Source organism: Centroberyx affinis, unplaced genomic scaffold, assembly GCF_046629955.1.
Source record: "Centroberyx affinis isolate AG114_WGS23_722 - 3 ecotype Tasmania unplaced genomic scaffold, CSIRO-AGI_Caff_v1 ptg000153l_1, whole genome shotgun sequence".
NCBI lineage: Eukaryota > Metazoa > Chordata > Actinopteri > Beryciformes > Berycidae > Centroberyx > Centroberyx affinis.
In genome coordinates, this window is record NW_027278850.1 from 194,708 (window position 1) to 221,677 (window position 26,970).

Here is a 26,970-nt window from a genome sequence, read left to right on the forward strand (position 1 = left end):
AACATGAGTAGAGAGTCAAAACCATGATCAGCAATCATATGATGGCTGTCACAACACCACGGCTAAGGAGTGAACACCTTTTACTACAGCTGAGCAAAAGTTAATAACTGAAGGCTATGAAGAACAAAAACATATCCCAATTATGAAATGCAACATTGGCAAAGCCTCTAAAATCAGACCGCAATCCTGGCAGAAAATTTCAAATTAAATGTGGCCTAATAATGCCCCATTCACAATTGCATCTATAGCTCATATAACTCAAAATATTTTGGTCTGTTTACAAGGTTTACACATTTCAACTGTATGACAAATTTCCACTAGATTGGATTACAGCTACTACCAATTGAATTTGAAGCGTTTATTGGATAACTCAAGTAGAAAGAGACAGACTGGGACAGAGAGAGGGATGACATGCAACAGAAGTCCCGGGCCGAACTCAAATCCAGGACGGTGCGGCCACATGCCCTGAGTTTTTTTAGAGTTCGAGTTTTTGCTTAGATTGAGCTATCTGGTCTTCTTAACTTCCAGGCAATGTCTAGTGTGCCTTAAGTGTTAACTGTTAAGTGCTGTACATATTTTAGGCCAGTAGTGAACTGTGGATGTGTAAACTGGCCGGTGGACTCACTTAAAGATCTGGGATTAAGCAGTTTCACAAATACAACTTCTAACATAATCAGGCTCATTCAAGCCTGGTTTGAACGCTCAAGATAAATGTGCATTCACGACTTTAAAAGCTGCAATGTTCATCACTATGGAGCAGCAGATGCTCATCAAATTATGGGGAGAGAAAGTTTGTGCACACCACAGATCAGTGGTGTGCACAGACTGACAGGATCAGAGGCAAAAACTTCTCAAAGGGAAATGTCCTGTTGGCTCAGCTGACTAAAGTGCCACCCTTGTGACATCCTGGGTTCAAATACAGCATGGAAACTGTCTCATCTCTCATTCCTATCACATCTGTCTCTCTTCACTGTGACCTGTCTAATGAAGCATAAATGCCCTAAAAATAGGCTTTAAAAGGGCACTTCCTGAGAAATGCTAGGGAGATCTGGGGGCATGATGGCTCCCTGAAGAGATTTTTGAAAATCTGCTTTTAAAACCCCATTTCTGGTGAGTTCTGTGCAGTGGCATGTACACACCCTTTTAAGGGAGGACATAATCATAAACAAAATAATTGCATTTCCAAACTCCCATTGAGCTTAGTATGTAACCCAATTTAACAAAATTACAGGTATAAAATTATAAATATGAAAACAACTTTGACACATCAAATTGGACCCTAGCAAATTAGTTTTTTGTTCCCATTTTCCTTTTCCAGCAACTAAGAAAAAAAAAGGTTTCCAATCAGTATTCATGTTTCTGCATTATGGCACAGGGTTTATACAAAATAGCTAACGTTGGTATGCAGTATTTTAAATTTCCACTTTTATCCACAAGTTGCACAAGTCTATCAATACGAGTCAATGCACAACTCTTTTGCCCTTAAAAATTACAGGTGAAACTGCACTAGGCTGCTGAAAGTGAAGAGGCATTTTGAAATTCACATTGATTGATGCCATTTTAAAAATATGGCCAACATTCAGGCCAAAAGAAACAAAGTTAATGATGTGCAAATTAGACAAGTAAAATTGTGTTTCCAGGCCAACCCTAATTGGATTTTAATACAGTTGTCTCTCACAATTTTGGCAGTTTTTCCATCTGAAGCAGCTCAACATTTTATTTGCACACTTTAGATAAGGAGGTTTGATTTGGTTGGAGGCAAGTGTCTTATGATTTTATTCATGATGGGCAACCATGGTTGGCTTGTAGGCAGAGAATAAATGTTTGCATCCAGTTCATGTAATTTCAGTTTGGAGCTCAACTAGGACATGTTATAAGGTGATCAGAAGGAGGATAAGTACATATAAGCTATGCTATCTGCTACAATGTACAAATGCGGTCGGTTTTTAGCAATCTTTATTTCTTTTCACCTCTACTCCATCTCTGTAATTCAATACTGTTGGCCTACTAATTTCTACTTTGAAAGACTCCCATCAAATTAAGGTTTCCTTTTGCCTGAAACAGAGCTGTCAGACCTTTGTTTTGCTTTAACTGGAACAACAAATTAATAAAGGGTGTATACAACATCACTGCAGCTAATGAAACATGTTGCATTATTCACCCATATTCCCCCATGTGGCAAGCTTGTAGCTAGTTTTCACTCGTTAATTTGATTGTCTTGTTGGCTTTCATTGTTTTGTCTGTCAAGTACAAACTCTGGTTTGCAAAGTGTTACAAATTAACAGTTCAACCTTTTGAATGACTAAAAACATGAGACACTCATGTCACAAATTTCCACCCAGACCAAATATACTGCAATGTGAGCAAGAACATCATGCCCCCTGAAATATTTGATATCAAACATCTTGCATTGAAAAAAAAATTTCTTTCCTTGTTGCTTTTCATTTGTAATATTTAGTCATACTTTTGATTGATTCCAATTGTATAATAGATCAGATTTTAGTAACCCACCCTATTCCCATGTTTTTAAGTTTGTTCCACAAATAAATTGGCACCACTGGAGATTTGGAAATGCTGCTCTCGCCAAGTTGGTGATGTTACCATCTATGCTCCCTCCTGGTTCACATTGTGGACATAGGCTACTTATATGAATTTGAACCATCCACATAAATTCAGGGCACTATATCCCTGGGTATTGGAATCTAAACAAGCTGAGCTTCACAGGAAACAGTCACATGTACGTGTGGCTGTGAATTGAGAAATAGCAGTAGGTCTACTGCCCTCCAGCAGGAGAATACTGAAATTTGCTCTCTCTATGCAAAGTCCCTATTCAAACTACATGGCAATAGGAGGATAAACGAAGGACAATGTGAAACATGTCAGTCTAAGTCACTGGATCCTGTTATAGAGATGGAAAATGCTATTGACATTCATCCTTTTCTCATCCTACACAAAAAGTAAAAACAGTGACAACTCTGTGGACTATCTTTTCAAACATTCATTTTAATAGCTAGTTTTTTTTAAGAATACAAAGCAGCGTCTGAGACATAAATATAAATGTGCAGGATCTTAGTATGGTACAGTCCATCTAAAACAAGTGTCAAGTGCCCCATAGCTTGCAAAGGAACAGTATTGTAACAGTATTATTAAACATGCAGGATGAGCAGGCTATAAGCAACAACTAAAGCCACAGAACAAAGGTGACAAAACATGATTTTCTACCAACAAATACATGGACTAACAGCAAACCTCTTTCTCTTATCTCTTGCCAACTAGAGAGCACCATAAGGGGCGTTCCTGTGCAACACTGCCACCTAATGGTAGCTCAGCATACTGTTACTGTCGCATGAAAACCTTGTATCTCCAAAATATCAACTGTTCAGGAGCTAACAAAAACAGCTTTGTTTATAGCTTCCGCCCCATGCATTTGAGTTTATTCAATGGGATTTGAAAGGGTTTTATAAACCCAAGGATGGTAGAATTTTCTCAATCCACAGAAGGCCATGTAATCCTTCAATTGGGTGAACATGAAAAATCACCAAATTTGGAGTTTTCACATAACGGCAGTTACCATTAGAACTTTGAGAAGGCAGTCAGCATGGAGCCGGTCAGCACAACACAGGAGGCCACGGTGAAGATGAAGCAGTTGGTCAAACCCTGAAGGAAAGACAAGCATTCACCATCAGCTACTGAAGGGCTCCATTAGTGTTTTAGACTCAAGTATCAAAATACATGTCTCTCTCAAGGAGTTATTATAATTTGGGATTTCCCATTAGTTTTAGTTGTTTCAGTTTAAAATAAAAAAAAACAAGGATAGTTCAGAAAAGGTATTTTGTTTATGCTCAACAGGTATGGTGTAATAAATATATTGAATTATTTTTGATATTGTAAACACCGTCCCTTCAGCCAATCAGTAAGATGCATCACCTCTACAAGTTTTATCACAAATGAATCCCTGATATTTTTATACTCAAGACTTAGAATGAAGTCGTCAATAGCCAACATTTTGTTCCAGTATTCAATATCTTTGATATTTGATCATGCCAAAAAAAATGCAAGTATTCAGTGTTTCCGACTTGTATTCTTTTTCAGAATGGAAAAGCCTCTGAAACAGCATTTAGACCATCATGGGACACTAAAACTCTCCACTGAAACTCAGACTGATGGAATTCTTACAGTGTTTTAGTGGAGTTCTTTTAGTGTTATTGTCAGTTCCTTAAGACAGAGTGACCCACCACACCCATTCAATGGTAGGGAAACATTAGACTTTTAAAATGAATTCACAAGAAACATTATTGAACAATTAAATCAAACAATTAAATCAATCTTAATTTAAAATGTGGCAAGAGAATAAAAAAAAAATCTTTGCATGATTTACAGAATATTTTTATGTAGCTGTGGTCACCGAGGATCCTCTATCACATCGGGGGTGAATGACAATGACTAGGTGATATTCAGTCTTTAATAAAAGGCCAATGTCTGCCCAATATACACTTCTAAGCAGACACCTGACATTTTGTTCTTGAAAAGGGAGAGATTTTAAAAAGTTCACAATTTGAGATAAATGCTGTTTGGTGGAACCCAGTTAACCAGTGAATTATCAATTTGGAAAAGGTCTAGTCATGTTCTCTCTGGTATGCATGTTTGCCAGACAATCTACTTTCAAAGTGATGTTCTCTCTCTCACACAGAGAGCAGCATGTACTGTGGCTACCGTACATCCAAATGAATGAGAAGATGTGGCTTAGGATGGGAGTTGTGGTCCTTACCCTAATCTCCTTGAAAACCAAGGATCCCCAGAGAGCTGCAACCAGACCGTATCCCTAGACAAGAAGCAGCAAACCAGTGAGTTGTGTTTATTGATGAGCAAAGCACAGATTCATTTATTTTTAATGAATACTTCAAATTTATGGTGCTTTGAAAGTCTTGCAAAGTTAAGATTTTTAAACTTACGACACAATCACAAATTACGTTATAGTGATAACAGCCAAGACATTATTCTAAATTTCTGCACTGATTCAAAGAGCCAAACATGAATCAATGTGTGATTGAATATCATCTGGTAGCAGGGCTGGATATCATTGGAAACTGATGTTAGTTGCGACTAGAAAATACTGGTGTCCTTTCGAGTTCAATCCCATTTCCCAATGTCTACTGTCCAATCATTTTGCATTGCATGCTGTATGTAATTACATATTTTTTAACGGCGTTTTCTTGTTGTTTTTACAGTGCAAACTATACAGCGTCAAAGCGAGCTTGAAACTAACTGCTGTCCCATGCAGTGAACAAAGACGCCCCGCATACAAAGACATGGTTGTGATTATAAAGTTTTTGAAGGATTATTTTCTGACACATTTCTTCTTGTGGGTGTCAGGTGATTGACAGGAAGCAGAGCGTAACGTAATGCAGCACCGATATGAAAAAACTATACGGCACAACAATAAACTGAGAAAACCAAATTAAAGCTCCATGTTTACTGTGATGGATTATCTTGCTCTGTGGAAGTCATTTTTCATACTGTATAAGAGTGAAGGCAGCAAATGGCTTCTTCTAAAAGGGAGGAAATGAGCCCTGATATTTCCATCACCAAGATGAATGGAAAGGAGAGGGACAAAATATATTAGGGCAAACTTAAAAACACCGGTATTATCCTTTTAGCAGAACTAATATCTTTGCTGAATGAAAGAACAGCTCACTATGTGAAAGGAAATTATTTTGCCTAACAGTTTTACATGCTTTCTGATTTACTTAAAAAAAAAAAAAAAAAAATCAGACCACACTCTTAATTTTTTCAGCCCCAGTTCCCACAAACAAAACTTGAGCTCTGTGGGAATCCAACATTTTGAAGCTTTTAGTCTAGTGCCCATTACATATTTCCAATACCCAGCCCTGTTCAACAGTCTGTCGGGACAAAACGGTGTACTCACTGCAGTGAGGATAGGAAAGGTAACAACAGCACTCAGGTAGTTATTGGCCAGGAACCAGCAGTATGTGGCTATTGTCCACATCAGGCCGGACAAGAGGCCTGAAGAGAAGAGCGATGTGTTGAGGAGACAAGACAAGAGTGTAGAAGAACTTCAATTAAAAAGGAATACATGTAAATAATGCACAGCAAGCAAGCAAGTAGATTTGTATTTCAGAATTCAAACATATTCAGTAGGAGAAAAAAAAAATACTGAAGGTGAGCATAAGGCTTAAGATAAATTTGTCAATGTCAGTTTTGGCTACAGTTCTTCACTTATCAATGGTCTTTCTAGTAGTTACATCTTTTGTTGTCAGTTGCTTCTGAATTAATGAAGGAATTAAAGTAATTTCAGCTTTTTCATATCATTGCTCTCATTATTATTTTACTTCTGGTGACATTCTCAGCTACATGTGTTAAATGTAAAAGTTAACATACTGCTCAAACACTGAAAAGTTTGACCACAAAATCACTTTGGACATCTGTCTCCAAGACAACTCTGCCAAGACCAAAACGCCTCTAGCATCTCAATGGGATTTTAGCTGTGGCATGGAACATATGGCCCAAAAGTAGGCAGACATTTTTATATACATTAACACTTTGCTATATTATTAAATATTTTTCCTGTTTCCAGGTACACTCATCAATTTAATGTGTTTTTAACTGTCTATCTGATGATGTTCTGTCAATTTTCAACACACTGCAAACTGGCATTTTTCCTGGTTCTCACTGCAATAATCAAACCACTGCTTAAGAAGAGCATTCTAGTTCATTCCATAATTAGTAATTACAGGCCAGGTCCAATCTTCCTCTGCTCAGTAAAATAATTGAAAAGGTTGTCTATAAACAATTACATGACTATTAACTCAAAATAATCACCATGACATATTCCAGTCCGGTTTCCATGCCAACCACAGTACTGAAACCGCGTTTCTAAAGATGGTTAATGACCTTAGAGTCAATGCAGACGCTAACAGGCTCTCAGTTCTAGTGCTGTTGGACCTGAGTGCAGCTTTTGATACAGTGGATCACAATATATTAATCCAAAGACTGGAAAGCTGGGTCGGCTTATCTAGCCCAGTTATAAATTGGTTTGCCTCTTATCTAAGAGATCGAAATTTGTTTCCCTTGGGAAATTTAAGTAAAAAAAGTAGACAGTGTGGAGTCCCTCAGGGGTCAGTTCTTGGACCACTGTTATTCAATCCGTACATGCTAAATGGCCTTGCTCCAAAATATGTTTCTGAGTTTCTTATTGGTTGGTCATCTGGCACAAATCTCGCTGTTCCAAGGACAAATTCAAATTCATTTGGTGAAGCTGCTTTTGGTAATTTTGCTCCCAGTTGCTGGAGTAAACTCCTGATGACCTGAACATGCACAGGAAATCAGTTTTATGTTCAAAAAATGTCTCAATAGAAATCACATCCATGTGTGTATCTATGTGTGGGTCTATATGTATCCTTATCCTGAATGGTTTTTGTCTGGTACACTACCCAAGAGTCTAGACAGTCCATCATATAGCCAACAACTCATTGAAACACGGGAAGCCGCACTGCGGCCCTGGCAGGGGAATTCAACCATAAAATGTCCAATGATGCGTCTGATTGAGAGGAATTTCTAATTTTTCTACATTCCTTTGTGTCTGATTACATGTTGGACAGAGTGCACCTTTAGAATAAACATGAAACTTGTTTAAGGCACTCAACTGTAAATGTTTAAAGGCCTTCTGCATAGCATTCAATCACATGTTCGGATGCCATCAGATTGTAATTAATGAAAGTTTGAATCCAAGGTCTTTAAACTGCTTTAGGAGCCACAGCCAGTGAGTTGAACATATTGATGCTGTTGCAGGAAAAAAAAACCTCAACAACGTATTCATTTACCATTAACAGCTATAGGCCTATGTAATGTCTAGAGAACACAATGACTTGTGGACTTATAGCAATGAACTTTAATTTCTATTAATTAATGCCTCCAAAGATCATCTTTTCACCATCTATTTGAGCAGAACTTCAAATAAGCCGAGTGTGTTACCTGGTAGGATGGCTCTGGAGTAAACCCTGGGCCTGTTATTCATGGCAGCACAGTAGATGATGAAGTACACAGTGCTTGTGAGGAAAATGCCGGAGCTCTGCGCGTAAACATAGTCAAGGTCTGTGCAGAGATACAAACAAAAAGGGCTACTTGTACTTAATGTAAGTCTATGCCAGTGGGTTTGCAATAAAAAGGGGAGATCTATTGTATGCCAGTCAGCCCAGTTAGTATTGTAAACATGTAAATCTGAAGATGAACTGACAATGAATGAGAGACTGATAACCTTTGATTTTGCAGATCGTGGCACACACATGTACTCCAGTTCAGAACTGTAAACCAGGCTGTGGGACATTAAAACTGGTTCTCTGGAGGAAATTGAGTACACTGCAGGTCATGGTTGCATTTGATTTGTATTTTAACTTCCTTTCACAAATCCTCTCATGTCTCAAGGTTTTTCCTTTCAGTCCTTTAAAAGTGTGGTAAAGTCAAAAACTGATAAATGGGTATTCTTTGGCCAAGTTATGAATCATTGCTCATGTGAAGAAAGTACATTCCCTTTCCATTCCATTGCATGCACAAACATGGAAATAGAAATGTACGATTGTGAAGAAATACAAATTTCAAATAAGAACACAGCTTTTCATCCTTTCATGTTTTTCTCAAATTGGGTGTATTACGAATAGCTTGTATGCCCTGACTGCAGGCAGCTGTTAGACACAAACCCTGAGAGCATATTCATACCGTAGAGACTGGCTCCATGGAACACGCTGTCATGACATGACGAGTGGCTCTTAATGTAGAGAATGGGTGCAAAGGAGGATCCGTACAGCAGGCCAGACACAACAGCAAGCAGGCAGCCTCTGATGAAAGGACGAGGAAGAGAGTCAGGAACTGCATGAGGCTGGATGGGCTGCACATGTACAGTGAGACATAGAGTTAGTTAAGTTGTCTATTCGAAACTTGTAGAGAGACAAATGAAAATAGACACTCAAGTTTGAATGTGTCTGAAAAAAAGTGACTCACATGATATACTGTTGGGTATATAGCTCTACTTACATTTACAGCACATTTCATTTGTAATCCATATTAAAGTAAGAAATCGATACTAACAACTGTAAATTAATCCATACATGCAAGTAATCCATACTCTTTCCCTCTCTTACAGTCTATCCTAACATGAATTATGACAGCAGTATGTTTACATTACCCCACAACATTTTTATTTCTTGCCAATTTTAAATTATATTTGTGTGCTTATATTCTATTTCTCTCTTTCCCTGCTGAATCCTATTACTTTTGCTGCTGCAATAACCCAATTTCTCCAAGAGATCAATAAAGTTCTATGTTCCAGTATATTTTAAATTGTAGAATCCTTGCAATCGTACCTCCTCTCTAAAAGACATTTTATCCTTGAAACAAATGACCTATCTATTGATAATTTACTCAAGATCAATGTTTCATAAATCCCAACTTGACTGCTGATGAGTGCTGCTCACATGAGCCGCCTGGTCTTGGATCCGATGAGGTCTATCCAAAACTCTGAGGAAGTTGGTCCATAGACGCCAGAGTTTACTCTCTGCAGAAAAGCATAGCATCCTAATAATGGATCATGTTTTTCAAAAAGGATGACACACCAGAGTACACAAACAGTCTGAACACAAACAAACAGTCTGAACAATGCACTCACAGCTCTCTATAAGAAACCACGTTGTCACAATTGATTGTCATTCTTGAGAGAATATTGTTACAACTAACTTGCTTTGAGTGCAACGAAAAGCAAGCAGTCAAAATAACACTCGTTTCTTGAAAAGCTGTGAGGAAAATACATTAAACAACCAAATCGATGTACTCACCCTATCAATAAGTAATGGGGTCGATTCCGAGCTGGGATGCGTCTCCACGTCCGTTTTCACAAAGAAAAAGATCAGGCCACTGGAACAAACATAAAAGTCTGTCATACAGACAAAACTCAAAATGAGATTCCAGCCAGCGCCCATGACAGCTACTGGCAAGAAAGTGGGCAAGATTACTTCATAATATACCTGAGCAGACACAATCCAGCTCCACAATAGTTTAATATTGGCCTGGAAACATCCTGGGCAGTAATTCCAAACCACCCAAACCTGTGAAAGACAATTTCATTCCATTTCTGTTCAATGTGTTGCCATCACTAAGAAAAAAAAGAAAAAGTCTTCTTGCTAATGCCAAACATTTGCATCTCATTTTCATGATAAGCCAATAGAATTCACACACTCAAATTTCCCACAATGCACTTCAAGGTTACAGTTAGCTTAATCTAATAGTCAACTAGAAAAGCAATTTAATTTTCCACTGTAGGTAATGGAAGAAGACTAAATTAAATGGACTCACCTTGAACTGGCCCAGCCCATCAATAAACTACTGGAACCCCAAATTAAAATTCCAAGGCCAAGGCCAATTGCTTTCACTATTGGGACGACTGCTATATTACCTGTGGACAGTACAGGAACAGCAATTAGCAATGGACATGTCTTATTTTTTCTACATTTCACAGCAAGGAGGTAGAAATACCGATCTGTGTTACAGTTGTGCCATTTTAGTATAGTTTTAAACAACATCTCTGCTTCCATTTTCAATCTTAAAAAAGGGAAAGTGAATATACCATTTCCACTTGTATCCATGCTTTTCAGTTCTATTCAAAAGCACTATTCATTTTCAGAGGGGAAAAGAAATCTGATGGTTATCATTCAATATCTCTAAAATAGATAAATGTGAAAGCAATCTTCAACCAAGGACTGCTATCCTTGCTCACCATCTTTTAAGGTTACTATCCTCCAAAAAGCATCATAATGTTGTTGTCACAGCAGGTGTCACATTTTTCAATAATGGATATCATCTGAGAACAAAACCTTGGTAAATGTAATCAAGTGACATTTTCTACAGCTGTGTCATTGATAATAAAAGACTGACAGACGTGTCATCTTTTACAGCAAAAGTTACATCCATTTCCCCATTAGTAGTCAGCCGCTGATTCTGAACCAGCGGGGGCCCCTCACTCTTTCATAAGGACTCTGGAAACTGTCAAGTGTCCTACAAATGGGTCTAATTTCTCACTGAGCAGCCCCAGGAGCTGTCCGTCACCTGAAGACCGGCTTTAGTCTCTTAAGTCCGTCTGGACATTTGGAAGAGACCTGCTCCAAATATTCATTAAGACCAATCTGCCAACATTAAAAATGATGCTTTAGGACAGTTTTTTGCTAGAATAAAACCATACCTGTAGCCCAGATCACACCACTTAGCATTGCAAATGGATGGAATTTGGGGGACTGAAGCATCAAGTCTCCAACCTTAGATACTGCCAATATGGCTGCACAGTTTACCCACTGGAAAAACATACCTGGAAAGAGGACAAACAAATTCTCAAACACACTGCAAAAACATGTGCATCCTAACAAGTCACTTCTACTACCGAGTTTAGTAGGCTGCTTAATAAGTGGGACTAGCGGATAGATCTGCCTTATTTCAAGTAAACTCTTTAAAGTGAAACTGAATTAAAGTGAAATTCTCACCTTTCTGTCTTTAATAACATTCTTAGACGTCTACACTTAAGTTGGACATTTTTAAAAGCGTGATATTAGACCGACTACTGTATTGGCAAAGAAAATGGTGTGCTGAGTGCTTACCATCCCCTGTCTCTATTCTTTTGACAGGAACAAAGTTGCTCCCATACAAAAGCACAGCGACCACATTTGCAGCAAATCCATAGGCAAAATTGGTCATATTGGTTGAGTTAAGAAAGGGGAAATCAGATGTTTCCACCGCGCCAACTGCAGCGTTTTTCTTGCTCTTGACATCTGGAAGAATTCACAGGAATAAAGCCAAACGTAATGCCATGTAATTAGACGCACAGTCTAAATAGATGAGGGAGAATCACTGCTTTAACACGTCAAGGTTAGGCGGTTTCACATGGGAAGCTCTTTCATTGACATCTCGTTTTACGCACCTCGTCCAGCGACATCTTCATTGGCAAAGCAGCTCACCATCAACAACGTGGCAACAAATAAAAGAAAAGGTGGCCATTTTGCTTGGAACATGTTTGTTTTCTGCGATATAGTCGAAGATGTTAAAAACCGCTGGAAAACTTGGCCACGTGTGTCGGCAGGGGTTGGCACTGAAGCTCAACCAGGTGCCACCAATTATCTAATCAGTCAAGCTGATAAAGAGCTTCAGTGAAAACGGCATGCAAGGCCTGAACTGTTGAGAGACGCTCACTAAAAACCACTATAATATTACTATAAGGCCTTAGTATGTCTGTGGTGCTCTATCTATAGTCAGCTTATAGTGACTTGTAAAAGCATATGACTGTAGACTTATTCCTATAGTATTCCTAAAATATTCCATCAGGAACTTAAAGTTTTGCTGTGATAGGCTATGTGTAGCCCATTGTATCCTTCTAAAATGGATTATAGGATTAGTACTTCATTTCTGACCAAAGAAAAAAATCTAGAGGCCTACTCAAGTTGCATTATATCACACACACACACACACACCACAAAAAAACACATTTGCACAATTTTGAAGTTCATGACATAATTTAATAAGAGCAATAGAAGGTCAATGAGGTTTGATGAGTCCTTCAAAGCGGCCCGGCATGGTGATGAGGACATCACTTATCTGGATATCAGCAGCCTTTACACCAAACACTCTACTGTAGTTGTATACTCAAGCCTGTTCAACCAGGTCAGGAAATCCTGCACGGGCTGCTGTGCCAAATACACGCTTCCACAGGCAGAAATACGCATCTGCTTCCTGTTGTCGAAGAGTTTCCTATTCATTGCATCCTACCTGCAAGGCTGCAACCCCCTATTTCCCCGCTGACCGTTCTATTATGTCTCCAGGATATGAATAGCATGTAGATATAAACCCAGAGGCTAAATGTTGCTGAATAGACAGCTTATGTCATGTGCACTTTCCCGCTTAAGTAAACAACATTGGACACAAATAAAAATACAATATCCTGTCCAGTCTGTAACCCACTGGAATGAAGGAAATGGACCAGCAGATGTCGCCTGAAACGCATGGATTTACAATGGACCAAATTCATTTTCAGTTCTCCAGGCCGAGTATCCAATATACAGTATGTCACACATCATTTATCATAGCTGGGTGTATTCCTACGAAATGTAGTCCCCCCCCACCCCACTCCACCCAGTTCCACAGGATCAGACCCTAAAGAAAAATCACGTTCAAAATCATGTTCCTTATAATAAGCCTATGTTATATTACTAGAATATTCCTATAGGGACTTACAGTGTGTCTGTGGTACCCAATAGTGAATTTATAGTGATGTGGTACTTTATCTCCTGTGGTATCGCTATAATAGCCTACTCCTATAATAATTCTCGATAGGGTCTTATAGTTTTGCTTAAATATAGTATCCTTCTAAAATGTATTATAGGTCTAAGTAATAATTTATACGTTATTTTTCGTTTGTAGAAAACCATTAAACTAATGTAGGAACTAATGAACTTGTCTAGATGTCAGATATAAAGAAAATAATGCGAATATGAAAGGAAAAATTGTGTACATATTGGTTACAATTAGTTTAAAATGTCTGTGTGTAACATTATGAAGGTGTTTTCTTACAGAGCATATTATACATATATATATTATAGTCGTATTATAAGGTGCACCATCGTCACTTAAGATCAAAGTGAACCATATTTTCACTATAGGTTAAGTGTTTATTTGAAAAAAGCCCTTCAAAAGTTCACGTCGCCTCATGTTGGACTGGAGGGTGTTTTTCCCAGCTGATCCATCCATTGGGCAGTTTGTCTCCATGCATCCATACAGCCACATATCCACCCTTCCTGTCCTGCCTATGACACATTGCTTTAAAGGAGAACAATCTTCTGTCGCGCACGGATTTTTGGCATTCATTTATTTTCCAGCTACTTGGAAATGAGTTTCGTAAGTTGTGCGCGCCTCCCTGGGTTGAGTGTGGCGCAAAAAGACGCTCAGATAACCATGTTAATAACATAAGTTCTAATGGGGAAGTCTCTCTTTCACTGGCTATGCTCCCCTTTTCTAAGGCTGGTCGGCAGTTTTCGGAGGTATCCTCCATCCAAAAGGAATTTGATAATTGCGTGTGTGTGTGTCGTCTACCTATTTTTCGTAGTTTCACAAGTTGGACACTCGCGGGACAGACGGATTGATAAAGACAAGTACCGAAGGAGCCGCGGATTATATAATTTGGGGATCAGCGAAGCCCAGGCAGACTCTGTGGTGAATGCGGGCTCTGTGGTCCCGACCCGGTCCAACGTGGTGTACATAACGCTAAGGTCTAAGCGTCTCAAACCGGCAAATATCCGGGGTACAGTCAGACCAAAACTGAGGCGAAAAGTGAGAAGGATCAAATCAGATAACGCGGCTTTTACGCAAAACAAAGGTGGCACTTTGGGGAGGGACGCGAGCCAAAAGCGCACCTTTGGATCCAAGACGTCCTGGAGGGAAATCAGAGACATAGACTATAGATCTTTGGACAGATCTAATACAGATCCACAATCAGACCCTCACGTTAGCGCTATCCGAATATACAGCCAGAGGGCACCGCCATGGTTCAGCGCAGAGGACGTCAACACCATGCGCTTTCTTGCCGATGCCAAAGTTTTGCGCATCAAGGAAGTCTCTCATGCAGGCTCTCAGTCGCTCCTGATATTTGAGGGCGAGACAAACGTTTCACTGACCAACCCAAAGCATCTAAAACTTAACGAAGTATGCGGGGGACAGTGTGGAATTATCAAGAGACCCGTGGACACCAGCGAGGTCTTTGCTTTCCATCTGGACAGAGTGCTGGGACTGAATAGGACCGTGCCAGCTGTAAGCAGGAAGTTCAGCTTTTTACACGGTAGGTCAGTAGGCTACGCACACATACAGTGATAGCCTATCACATATTATGTCATTGTATTCCTTGTTTTTGAGTGACAATTATTTAATCCGATAGTTAGGGTTAGTGTTAAACGTTTTAGCAGTGTCAGGTACTTTTCCCATAAACTGAGCCAAACTGATTCTCAACTATGTGTGTTTCACTGCAAGCAGTGTAAAAAGGAATGGTAATAATCATCACCAAACATAAACACACACGAATGAGAGAGAGAGAGAGAGAGAGAGAGCGAGAGAGAGAGGGAGAGAGAGAGAGAGCGCCTGAGGACAGGACAATGACTGACACTTCCTAATTTGATTTGATGATTCCCTTGCTCAAAAACCATTTTACAACGAATTTCAATTTAGTACAGCACAAACTAACAATATCAACATCACGTGTATCTCTGTAGTATGCCACGGATGTTGAGGACTATATAACCAGGACTAGGCAGTAATATCCAATAGTTTTTAGAGGTAAAGTAATCTAAAAGTAACTAAAAGTTCTCATCACGTGATAAATTGGTATGCCCCAATGCAATCAATTAGTGATGGTCATTTTAAGCAGGTAATCACTAACATGCAATAGATTACATTTTGAAATTAAAATAGCTGGAACAGATTGTAATCATTTAATCCCTTGTTTATGTGGTGTGTAAAAGTGATAACCCTCACTAAACTAACCCAGTCTACCAATCAAAGAGCTGGTATGAAGCTGTGACCTAGTGGTTTAGCGAGATGTTCTGCACTGATTGGACCACAAGTTTGATCCCCAACAATCAGTGTTTGTCCATCAACAGCCATGTGTTGTTGAGCGAGATGCTGAACCCCTACGTGCTCATTCAGTTTAGCACATCACTCTGGAAAAGAGTGTCAACCAGGACTGTGGTCAAGACCATTTTAGTCGATTCCAAGTCAATTTCGAGTCCAAGTCAACTTCAAGTCCAAGTCAACTCAAGTTTGAGTCACAGAGGGGTCAAGGTCAAGTCAAGCAAATTGAGTCCTATTCAAGACCAAAATAGTCAATAAACAGTGTGAATATCTTTCCAAATGCAAAAATACTGCTCAAGGCAAGTCTGAGCCAAAACTGGCACCAGGCTGAGACAAGTGCAAGACTTCAGTAAAATGGACTTGAGACGAGACCAAGATTTGACTCAAGCACTACAGCCCTTGTGTCAGTTAAATGCCTATAGAGGTTTAAATTCACACTGCCAATTCGCCAAACCTTAGAGAATGGCCAGCTTTGTGCAGAAGGCAACAGGCTGTGTTGTAATGAGATCTCGTGTTGGGAGCCGGTTGTTGTTTTGAGCATCATCGTCACCAAAATGAATACTCCATGGCATTAACAGCCCCTACAATCGCTGAGAGTGGTGACAGCTGTCGCAGCATAAAGGTTACAGAAGCAAGCTTGTCACTGATTCAAATCCCTTGGCTGCTCTGGGAAAATCTGGGTGGGGAACGGAAATGAGTAACTCTGTCCCTTCTCCTCAACAACCACAAAGTGCCCTTGAGCAAGGCACTTCAACTCCAAACAGCTCGAGTGGAGCTGCTCGATTGCCAGCAGTGGAAGAACGTGGTTGCACTGGGCAGCTCCCAGGTGTGAATGTGTGTAATCGTGTGAATCGTATGAATGTGAAGCAGGGTGCTGCTGAAAAAGAACGTGCATGCTCAGCAAGCTTTCCCTGGATAAATAAAGGTTAAAAAAAGCACAGACATTGAACAGTTGCTGACAGCCGACCATATAATCCTTCAATCCTCCCCCATTAGATGGCCGGCCCAGTCCGGTGGTGTCATGGGACGCATCCCTCTACCCAGAAGCCCTTGTGGCAGGCCGGTCCACCGTGAGGTTCACATGGGGGGAGTACCAGAGCTCCCTGAAACAGAGGTGTTGGCAGAAAAACATCACACCCAAGTCCGACTCCGGCTGCTCCACCATTCATCACTATGAGTGGAGCAAACTGGCTCTGTTTGATTTCCTCTTACAGGTAATGGAGACGTTTTAATTTGAGAAATAAGAGAACAGTAAATACACACACTGATTTTGTAAATGGCATATTGTTCTGGTTTGTGGAAAAACAACCCGACTGCAGGACTTGTGCCCTTGAAACCTGTTTCATGCCATAAAATTCCAAAACTACATGGGCATCAATGAGAAAATACATACTTTTTTATTTCATTTGTGAAAAACTCTATTTTTGTAGGTATGTGTTTTTTGTCTGACAACAGTGATTTGCTCAAACAGCTGCTGTAACTGTAAAAAAATAAAAAAATATTAATAGGCTACATATTCTCAGAGGTATTGTCCTTTGGCTGAGTAGGAGATGTTTGGTTTCCTGTGTGGGAGGGCTGGATCCCCAGATCAAATGCTGGCATCGAGGACACAACTCCGGAGAATTCATTAATTCATCCCTTGATCATGAGGGATCAAGCCTAGTAGAGTGAGGAATTTGGACATATTGAATAACATCAGTTTGGAAACCTTTGGAATTACATTGTTAATGCGAAGAGGGCTGCTGAGGTGATAGTGCTGCAGCTTTGATCTATCCAGAAGAGTTTAATCAAATTGTCCTTAGGTCCCAAGGTTTTAGTATATTGGCTCATAGAAACACAAAAATTGTATAACACCAAAAGAAGAGAGAAAATATAAGAAATGCATATTGTGCAGGTGAGATAAAGAAACCCCACAGGGAATATAAAACATCTCCCCAATCAAAGACAGTACAGAAGTTATTGTATGGCTTTGTTAATTAATCAATTCTGATTGGGTAATGAACACATTCTTAGGTCTGTTATTTCTGTTATTTCTATTACTGCAGACAATAATGCTGGCCTATGTTTTCGCATAAGCATGTAAAATTAGCTTGTTAATTTATTGTTAATTAGATTTAGCTTGTAATAAAAGCATTTTAAATCAATATTTTGTGTCAACTGATGTGATTTGATGATGTGTTTGGTAAGTAGTGTGTAGTAAGTGGGATAAAATCCATAAATGCCAATCCCAACTGTGATTCTATTCTCCATACATCAACCACAATCATTCTCTTAAGAAATATGACCTCTTTTCAGATTTATAACCGTCTGGATCAGAGCTGCTGTGGGTTCAAGCCCCGGCAGGAGGATGTGTGTGTGGAACTAGGCCACCATGCGGAGTGCGGGGACCAGGACCACATAGCTCTGGCCAACATCATCCACAGGGGTCGCGACCCCCGACACCTGGTCTTCACCAACAACAAGGGATTCTTTGACCGCAATGAGGACAACCTGGACTTCAGGCTCCTGGAAGGAATCAAGGAGTAAGTTGATCAATCCACAAAAGATTTATAATGTGGTAAATTATGATGATTTTTGTGTTTTTGTGATATTACTGAATGAAGTACAGTTTTGTGAAGCACTGATACTCAACTGAAACCTACTTTAACCCTGTGTTCACACTGCAAGCAACTTGGTTGATGGGTCGCTCTATTCTGACTGATTGTACAGATCTTGTGCAGCTACAAAGTTTTGAACATTTAAATCATTTTTTGCTGCTTTGTTATTACTTACCATTACATTGTTTTGATTAGTTAACATGGATAGCGAGCAAGTGCCAATTAGGTAGCATTAATCGCAAATAAACCTAAAAAAACTAACATTACTTCACAGCTTACCATCGAACCCAATGATGGATGCAACTGTTTTCCAAGCATAGTTTTGGAGACTTTTATTCCTGTAGTCTTTCAAATAAAACTTGTAGAGAAGTGGGAAGCTTTGGGTGGCTGTAATCAACTTCTTGTCAATTTTGCACTTGCCAAGCAGAACTATTGTTCATGAAACAAAATCACATCAAAGGGAAAATTAGGAAGCACGGGAATCTAATTGGCTGTTGATGGCCAATGACCGTGAAAAGTTCAGCTGTGGTCAACTTTTCTCGGCTGACAAGCTTCAGCAACAATCAGCTGAGTTTTCCTGGTCACTCAGCTCTATAGGAAATGAATGGACTTCTGGTGACTTGTTGATGGTGTTGCTTGCAGTGTGAATACAGGGTTACAATTAGCACACAATTAAAACAAGTGATGGAAACTAAAACTCCAATCTGTCTATACCTCTCTCTCTTTCTCTCTCTCTGTCTCCCTTCCCCTTCTTCTCTCTCCAGGTTTCCGGAGCAGGCGGTGGCGGTGCTGAGGAGCAGCAGGTTGAGGGAGAAGCTCCTCCAGTCTCTGTTCCTGGACCAGACCTACTGGGAGAGCCAGGGCGGCCGGCAGGGCATCGACAAGCTGATCGACGTCGTCGAGAGGCGGGCCAAGGTCCTCCTCACCTACATCAACGCCCATGGGATCAAAGTCATCGCAATGAATGTGTGATAAACTTGACAGCAGGGGGATGGCCAAATGGTTAGAGAGACTGTCCTGGGACCAGTAGGTTGAGGGTTCGACCCCCACAACATCGCTGTGTCCGGTCAAGACCTCCTTTAGCAAGACACTGAAACCTGCTCACTTTTTCTAAGTTGCTCTGGGCAAGAGCATCAACTAATGCCGAAATGGTCAAAAACATAATGTAATTTATGCCATTTGGTGGACACTTCTATCCAAAGCACCTTATAGTTCCATGAGTGCATACATTGTTAAGCATGAGTGGCCCTTAACCTTGCAGTGTTGATGTCATGCTTTACCCTTTGAGCTACACAGGACCATATCATTTTAAGGTTGACACCTTGGCTAAAATGATACAGGAGCAATGTGCATTAATGTTTTTTTTATGTATATTTAAACATTATTTAAGAGTTTACTTCCAAAATGCTATATACCAAGTTTGATAATTTTGAGAATTCACTATTACTTGACTTTTGAGGCTCATACTCAAATATTATCATCTTGTCACCCAAGGACTTAAGTTACCCTCTATCCTCGGGATAGGCAAGCATGTGCCATGGAATGCCAAGAGTCTGCAGGTTTTCATTCCAACCAAAGACTCCACCAGCTGATTTCACTGATTAGCACACCTTTAACCAGAGAGGAGGAACTAATCCGTGAAATCGCCTAGCGTTGTGTTTTGGTTGGAATGAGAAGCTGCAGACTCTTGGTACTCAAGGGCACATGGTTGCCTGTCCTTGCTTTATCTAAATAGCACAAGGTTTTATTCTTGTGCTGTTTTTGTCCAGTGGTGAACATCACATTTTGGACAAAAACACTGTAAATTAAAATGATGGTCAAATATATGAAGTTGAAATACTGTTTAGTTGTCAGCTAAGCAGCTTTGAGCAAACATCCATAAACCTATTTGCAATCCTATTGTGTACAGAAGACACTCTGGGAGGGTTTTGTTTAACTCTTGCTTACTGTATCTTTCTCCCCCACAGGCAAATACACTTTTATTCAACATATTATTAAGTAAAAACAGAGCAAACAATTATGTCGTTTTTCTATTGCCTTCCCAGCAAGTGTACTTTGCATTATGTATGAATGGAATGCACTATATGATTTAGTTATTTGCTTCCCTGTTCCCAAAGTGTGTGACTGGAATTAAGATATTTCTAAAGCCTCTTATTGTAGCTAACAAGCCATGGCACAAATCCACCAGACTTTGGTCTGGTCGGGGTCGCACATTATGCAAAAAGATATCAATTTTAACAAGCAATTCTATCATGAGTAGAGTCTTAAAATGTTATTTAAGAGGAAAAACATCTGCCAATGGATGGAGATAATATCTTGTTTTCAGTGCAGTCTTACCTGATTTAAGAATTTAGTGAGGCAGATCCCTCCATCCTCCAAGATTATTCAAGAAAAATAAGGTTTTAAGATTTAATACTAGAATTACTTATTAACACCAATAGGTTTTGCAGAGCACTGAAAAATGTTATGAAATATCTTTTGAATGGGATGTGGCTAGTTATTGTATTTTATTGACTTCATCTGCAGAACTGTAAGATGAGAAGTTGTTTAATGTCATTCTAACCTGCTTTACTAAGATGGGCTCTTGCTTTAACTTTAACTGCAAAAATCCTTTGCCATAACCATTTTCACTATATTTATTTATTTTTGTACTGTTTTTTTTTTTTAAGTTGTTGAAGATGTTTGAGCATCAGATGGCAAATAAAAGCACTTCTTTTTCAAATGTCAGACCTTTGACCAATAGAATCATTTGCAAGGGAAATGTGCATCAGTATCAGACTTGGTAGTAGTAGTAGTAGTTGCTGTAGTTACTAATAGTAGTTGTATGTTAACAACTGAGAAAATATCAGGTGAGCTGTCAATCACAGGAAAGTCTGCTATATTCACTTGTAACTGTTCTGTGATTTCCGGCACTCCTCGTTGTATGTCTTATATGGCAAACCCACCCATCCAGCACCTAATTAAACAAACAATAAAAAGTGTTTGCAAATAGTATTTCCCAGGTCTGCTCAGTATCAGCCAAAGCATGGTCAGAAATAGTGTGTGGCTATGAAACCTGAGCCAAAGCACGGTGTCGGCTTTGCATGCTGTCACAGTGTGCTGTGGGTTCTGAGAGTTGCAGTCTATGGGGCTTTGTGGGTTATTTTCTCGTGGCGTTCACGCTGTTGTTTTAACCCCTCTGCACCCGCATTAGCGCGTCAGTGGGGAGCCGTGCCCTTGTGTATGTTTGTGATGGGAAGGCCCCCCTGGTTCCCAGAGAGCTGAGCAGGGGCCCTTACTCTACTCATACACACAGGCCGTCATGTGTATGAATATCACACACACAAACACATGCGTGGGCAAATACAGTCTTGTAACCAATAGTTTTGTATGTGTATGCATCGATATACTGTATGTATGCAAACACACACACACAGACACACACACAAGCATCTAACGATCACCTTTACTGCTAGTTTTCTCCTTTCTCTAGAAACAGTCCCATTCAGTGAAACTAGAGCGGTATAAAACCAGCGTGTGCAGTTCTGTGCAGGTCAAGCGCTGCCCTCCAAACTGAAAACATGCCTTCACAAGCAGCTACTAGTCAGTCAACAGGCAAAGACACAGTCATGTAATATTTTTCACTTTCAGATATGAAGGGCAATGGGCAATCCATTTTGTAAAAAAAAAGTTACCTGATGTTCATTGCTCAGTAGTGAAAAAAGCTGCATAAAATAATTCCATCCTCTAAAATGTTATACCTCTAATTTCTCTAGTAAGTAAAGTGTTAATAGCTACTTTTGAAATTATTTTGAAAGTAAAGATTCTGTTCCACTTTCATGTCAGCAAAGTACAGCAATGTCACATTTTTCAAAAGGTGGATCTCTCTTTTGGAATGAAACCTGACTATTCCTATACAGTACATACTGTGCATGATGCAGCCATCCACTCCCACATCTGCCTCTGTCTCTGTCTCTGCCTGTCCTTCTGTCAGTCTGCCTAATCGCTTCACACACACACACACAGAAAGAGAGAGAGAGAGAGAGAGAGAGAGGGAGAGAGAGAGAGAGAGAGAGCATGCCAATTCCACGAGTCAGGACAGGACGAGGGGAAGTAACTGCTAATTTAACCTTCGGCATTGTGGTGTAATTAATTTGTCTCACCCTGATTTTAACTCTGATGCGGAATTTAGGTGTATTCCTAACTGGCTTGCAGTAATAAAACAACATACATATGATAGGATTATGCACAACAATATTATAACATTGAATTAATAATGTGCTGCAGTGGTAAACCCTAATGAATGATTTTTTTTTTGTGTCTTTGTACTGTATACTGTGTAGACAGAGCTTGAGTGTCCATGAACAGTCCAAGAACAGTGTGTGTGTGTGTGTATGTGTGATTCTGTGTGTACAGCTGCATGAATGTGTGTGTACTGTATATGTGTGTTATGCTGTAGGAACAGATAGCCAATATTTTAATTATGTGGATGAGTGCAGTAATAAATAACCTGGTCTTGGTTGTTTCTGCATTAGGATACACAAAAGCCTTTTACAATAATACTTTCCACCCATATAATTATATACAATAGCATCATCATCATAACTATGAAGTGCTATAAAATGAAAGGAAGAGAACAAACCAAATGTCCAGCTATAATAAAGGGAAGACTTGCCCTGCTGACTCCATTAACGCCTGTAGCTTTTTTAGGCCCATTCAGCAAAACACAGAAACAAATTAGCGATACTATAATGAAAGAATAATCAGAGGAAAAGCAAGTTATCATTTAAACCCAAGATTCTGTGTCTGAAAGTAAAACACAGTGTTTGCCAGCCATATATCCTCAGGCAGGTTTTCCAAAGTTTGAACTCCTTAAAGAGACAGTGGGCTTTGTCCTTCAATTTTCACATTTCTTTATGCAGGTTTTGGCTCTGGAACAGAGAAGGTGTGTCTGTTGGATAAGTTGGTAAGTTGGATAATTTTTTGTTACAGATTTTATGAAACCTAATAAGCATATCTAGGCTTATAAGATGACGTGTGAGATGTATGAAGATGCTTTCTAGGTAAGATTTCAAGAAGAGTGTTAGATAACTCTGCAAAATATGAAAAGCTCAGTTTCTACAAAAGAAACCATGTTGCTGTGTATTTTATGAAGGAAATCTGAACAAAACAGCTATTATTTTGCCAATCTATTGCCAGATACAGATATTTATAGCTGTCCAGAACTACCACAGCTATGTCTGTGTGTCTGCGTCTCCACATGTTCCTTCATGTCAGAAATGCTAATGGCCTTTTGATATATTTGTCAGACTGTCTGCCTGTCTGTCTGTCTCTCTTCCTCTCTCTTTATTGCCTCTTCATCTTTCTCTACCTTAAATTTATTGTCTTCAATAGAAATCACTTTTTCTTTCACCAAGATATAGAAAGTGAGTGGATTTGAGGCAGAGGATGATGAAGTCGACATGGTAAGTTTTGCTCTGACTCCAGCTGGCTGTCGGCTGGTCAGACTCCAAACAGCATCCAAACAGAGGAGCTCTTTATTCTCTTCTCCTCAGCTCAGCCCTGATAATCACTCTGGTTTACCATGATGTCACTTTTCCCATTCGCTGCGTTCCAGACTGTGCCAATGACCCGCACTGAACCCAGGAAAAAAAAGGAAAAAAGCAGGTGCCCATGAGAAACACTTTAATAATTCAGTTTAGTCATTGTTAAATAGGACATGTGTAATTATTATCATCTGTGTTTTGAATTTGTTCTTTTCAGTGACTGTTCAAAGCTGCACTTTGTGAACTTCACACGTTGGTGGCTCCTAATAGCAAGCGAAAGGTAGCTGTTTAACTTCACTGTTTAATTTGAACTTCAATACCCAGAAATCCTGTAACGTGACATCTGTAAACTTCACACAGCACCCTCATGTTCACCAACCCGTCCAGTCTGTGATGCCCAAGGACACCAAAGGGATAGGAGAGGAAAAAGATCTAACGTTGGTTAGTCCAGCTTTCTCTGGATTTAAATTAGTCACTTCATGTGGGTGGAGAAGTGTACATACCTTACATCAGAATTTAATTTGGGTAAATAGGGCAAATCTAGGGCGTTTCAGTTAGGGGGGATGGAACAAGCTTCTCTTTCGCAGCCCCGCTTTGTGATTTAAGCAGATAAGACAGGTGCGTTTTTACATAAAAATCTTGCCCAGCGCAGCTTTAATATCCCGTCACGCTGCTTTCCAAAAGGCCTAGATAATTCTTCGACCATGCAGAGTCTTGGAAGCAGCTGGAATGTTGCGTCGCCTTTCGATGCCAAGCCTCCCCAGCAGTGTTTCAACAACATAGCACCTGGGTGGCAGACTGACAGACAGCTCCAAAAGTGGATTACATGGAAAGATAGTAAAGAAAAGCGCTGAAATGATTCTCTTTTGTCTCCTCCAAGATATGGGCCGCCAGACACAACAAAATGTCCTGCCATGTTGTTGCCATTGTTGGAGGAAGTTCGCTTTATACTGATAAGGACTTGAGGGGAGAAATTGAAAGAATGTCAACATGTGTCGGAGATTGAGTCGTGTTAAAGCTTGCTTGTTCCACTGTCCTTTGAAATACTGAATAGCCACAGAGTTTGGTCCTTTGTGATTTATGTAACGAGATCACACAATGACTAACAGTCTTTTTTTTTTGAAGACTTTAGCCTGAAAATATGGCTTCTACATGTGCAAACATCTTTGGCAGGCCTGGCACGTCGCCCGGTTCTTTTTGGTTTCATCCTCCCTTTGTCAAAAAGAATCAGTCTGAGGGGATTTAAGTCAGCTTTCCTGACTGAAAATATCATCCTGCAAATCTTACCTCTCACGTCTTTTGTTTTAGTATCACATGGCTCGTCAGTCAAAAAGACATCCCGCTCTCTCATGTCTCCACCTCCGCTTGCACTGAAAATCGTCTTGTTTTGTTCCCGTTTTTCCCTTTTAAAACAAAACACAAAGACAAATTTGTACTCTTTTCTCCCTGGCTTTCATTTCTTTACCTAGCACTTTCCCATCAAACAGGATCATTGCAGGGGCACGGGAGTATTTGCTACAGCCATTGTCGGGGCTCTGTGGTTTTGACCCTTGCCCTCCTTACTGTCGGTTGTTTTCAGTGTTGGTTATCTAGGAATTTAAGCTTATCCTACTGGGGCGGCTATTGTAAGTGTCTCTGGAAAAGAGTGTCAGCTAAAATGTGATGAAAATGCCATCACTAAATTTACAATAAGTTGCATTAATAAAATGATCTAGCTCATCAAAAGTTCAACTGTAACTACATGCATCTCTCTGGTTGTTGTGTAGAAATCTAGTCAAGTAGAAGGCCAATGCTTTCTGTCAGGTAAGAATGCAACCAAATGAAAAAGCCTTGCCAGAGGCACTGTACGCACACTCAAAGTCAATAATCTTTTAAAGCCGATTTAGTGAATGCATTGGGTCGCAAAACACTTGGCCTGAGAACCTCTGAAATAACAAACTCAGATTTCAGTGCAAAGGATTTCAATTAAAAAATAGGTTAAAAATGTATGTCTCATGAGCAATGCACTCCTGACAGATCACACACACACACACACACTCACTCACTCACTCACTCACTCACTTACTCACACACACACACACACACACACACACACACACACTCTGTGAACTGTACTTCAAGATAAGAAAGTGAATAGCTTCAGGCTCATCTAACATAGAGGAAAGTGAGAGAGAGCAGCCCAGTGAAGTGTATCTTTGATCACATCCAAGATCAGATTATAGGTAATAAGAGCTCAGTGATTGGCTCTCCACAGCTTTATAGATAGATTAATCCACTGTATCCACACCAAAGCCTCCAGTCTCCAGTTCCACATCTAGTTTTATTTTTACATACTATTGATCCTGGAGGGGAAATTCAACCCCCCCCCCACCCCCCCACCCCCCTACCCCCCACCCCTCCACAGGTCAGAAACAGGGTCAACAGCAGAACTTTTCCCCAGAGCTGGTTGGATCCAGTGTGTTGCTTCAGGACACTTCAGCAGGACACTCAAGGTCATGGGGGATGAAACCAGTTCTCTCTCACTTACATGATGAGCTCTCTAACCACTAGTCCACCCTGCTGGAGTGCTATTGTCATGTGACCTTAATAGGAAGGATCATTCATACACACTTAATCCTGATAACAATCTACTCTAGTCTTTTTCCTCTTTTCTAAGCTTGTCTCTCTCTTGTCTCTCTAAGAAATAAAATGTGTTTTTGCTCTCAATGCAGGGAAGTTTGCACTTGATACCCATGACTCCATATTGGCAGTGGCAAACAGAAGAAATTGCTTTTTTGAAACAGCTATCCACAATTGTATGGACACCAAAGCCTCAACCGTCATGCTGCCTAGATGCACATATTGATTGAATAATGTAGATTTGTACTGATATGTATTTTCTATTATTATTAATTTGCTTTGCCATTGTTTTGTCTCTTTGCACAGGATGTGAGGTCCTGTACCATGCACTGTGTTATGTTAGTTGCCAGTATGCAAAAGTTGTACTTGCTGAATGAAGTGTTTTTGAATCAGATACAGACACATGGGACTGAGCAGAGATTAGGCTTCGACTGATATGAGTTTTTGAAGGCTGATACCGATATTTTTACACTGAAGTCACCAATAGCCAATAGTTTGTGTATTAAATATGTTGAAATTGTTCCATTTTCATGCCAAAAAAAGTATTTAGAGTAAAAGTATTCAGT

General features: G+C 39.8%; 2 protein-coding genes across 2 annotated transcripts; one reads left to right on the forward strand and one right to left on the reverse strand.

Annotated features, from left to right (window-relative positions):
• Positions 1-3,573: 3,573 nt before the first annotated feature.
• tmem144b (transmembrane protein 144b) lies at positions 3,574-11,989 on the reverse strand. The gene is made up of 12 exons (XM_071532604.1): positions 11,971-11,989; positions 11,655-11,825; positions 11,246-11,368; positions 10,363-10,462; positions 10,035-10,115; positions 9,846-9,924; positions 9,489-9,568; positions 8,734-8,852; positions 7,993-8,112; positions 5,927-6,024; positions 4,769-4,822; positions 3,574-3,657 (listed from the first exon to the last, which is right to left on the reverse strand). The coding sequence occupies exons 1-12, from the start codon at positions 11,987-11,989 to the stop codon at positions 3,574-3,576; spliced, it is 1,128 nt and encodes a 375-aa protein (XP_071388705.1).
• A 1,887-nt stretch (positions 11,990-13,876) lies between these two features.
• On the forward strand, positions 13,877-21,224 carry gask1b (golgi associated kinase 1B). Its single transcript, XM_071532711.1, has 4 exons — positions 13,877-14,878; positions 16,660-16,877; positions 17,959-18,185; positions 19,025-21,224. Exons 1-4 carry the CDS (start codon positions 14,020-14,022, stop codon positions 19,230-19,232), a joined length of 1,512 nt encoding a protein of 503 aa, XP_071388812.1. The 5' UTR covers positions 13,877-14,019; the 3' UTR covers positions 19,233-21,224.
• The last annotated feature ends 5,746 nt before the right edge of the window (positions 21,225-26,970 follow it).

What these genes read in the sequence shown, in the direction of transcription:
- tmem144b (XM_071532604.1), bottom strand. An exon ending in GCTGGATTGTGTCTGCTCAG is followed by an intron (nt 9,925 to 10,034) that starts GTATATTATGAA and finishes TGTTTGTTCCAG; the next exon opens with TGGCCTGATCTTTTTCTTTG. An exon ending in CCTTTCCTATCCTCACTGCA is followed by an intron (nt 4,823 to 5,926) that starts GTGAGTACACCG and finishes CTTCTTGTCTAG; the next exon opens with GGATACGGTCTGGTTGCAGC.
- gask1b (XM_071532711.1), top strand. Translation starts at nt 14,020, where the DNA reads ATGGGGAAGTCTCTCTTTCACTGGCTATGCTCCCCTTTTCTAAGGCTG. An exon ending in GAAGTTCAGCTTTTTACACG is followed by an intron (nt 14,879 to 16,659) that starts GTAGGTCAGTAG and finishes CTCCCCCATTAG; the next exon opens with ATGGCCGGCCCAGTCCGGTG. An exon ending in TGTTTGATTTCCTCTTACAG is followed by an intron (nt 16,878 to 17,958) that starts GTAATGGAGACG and finishes ACCTCTTTTCAG; the next exon opens with ATTTATAACCGTCTGGATCA.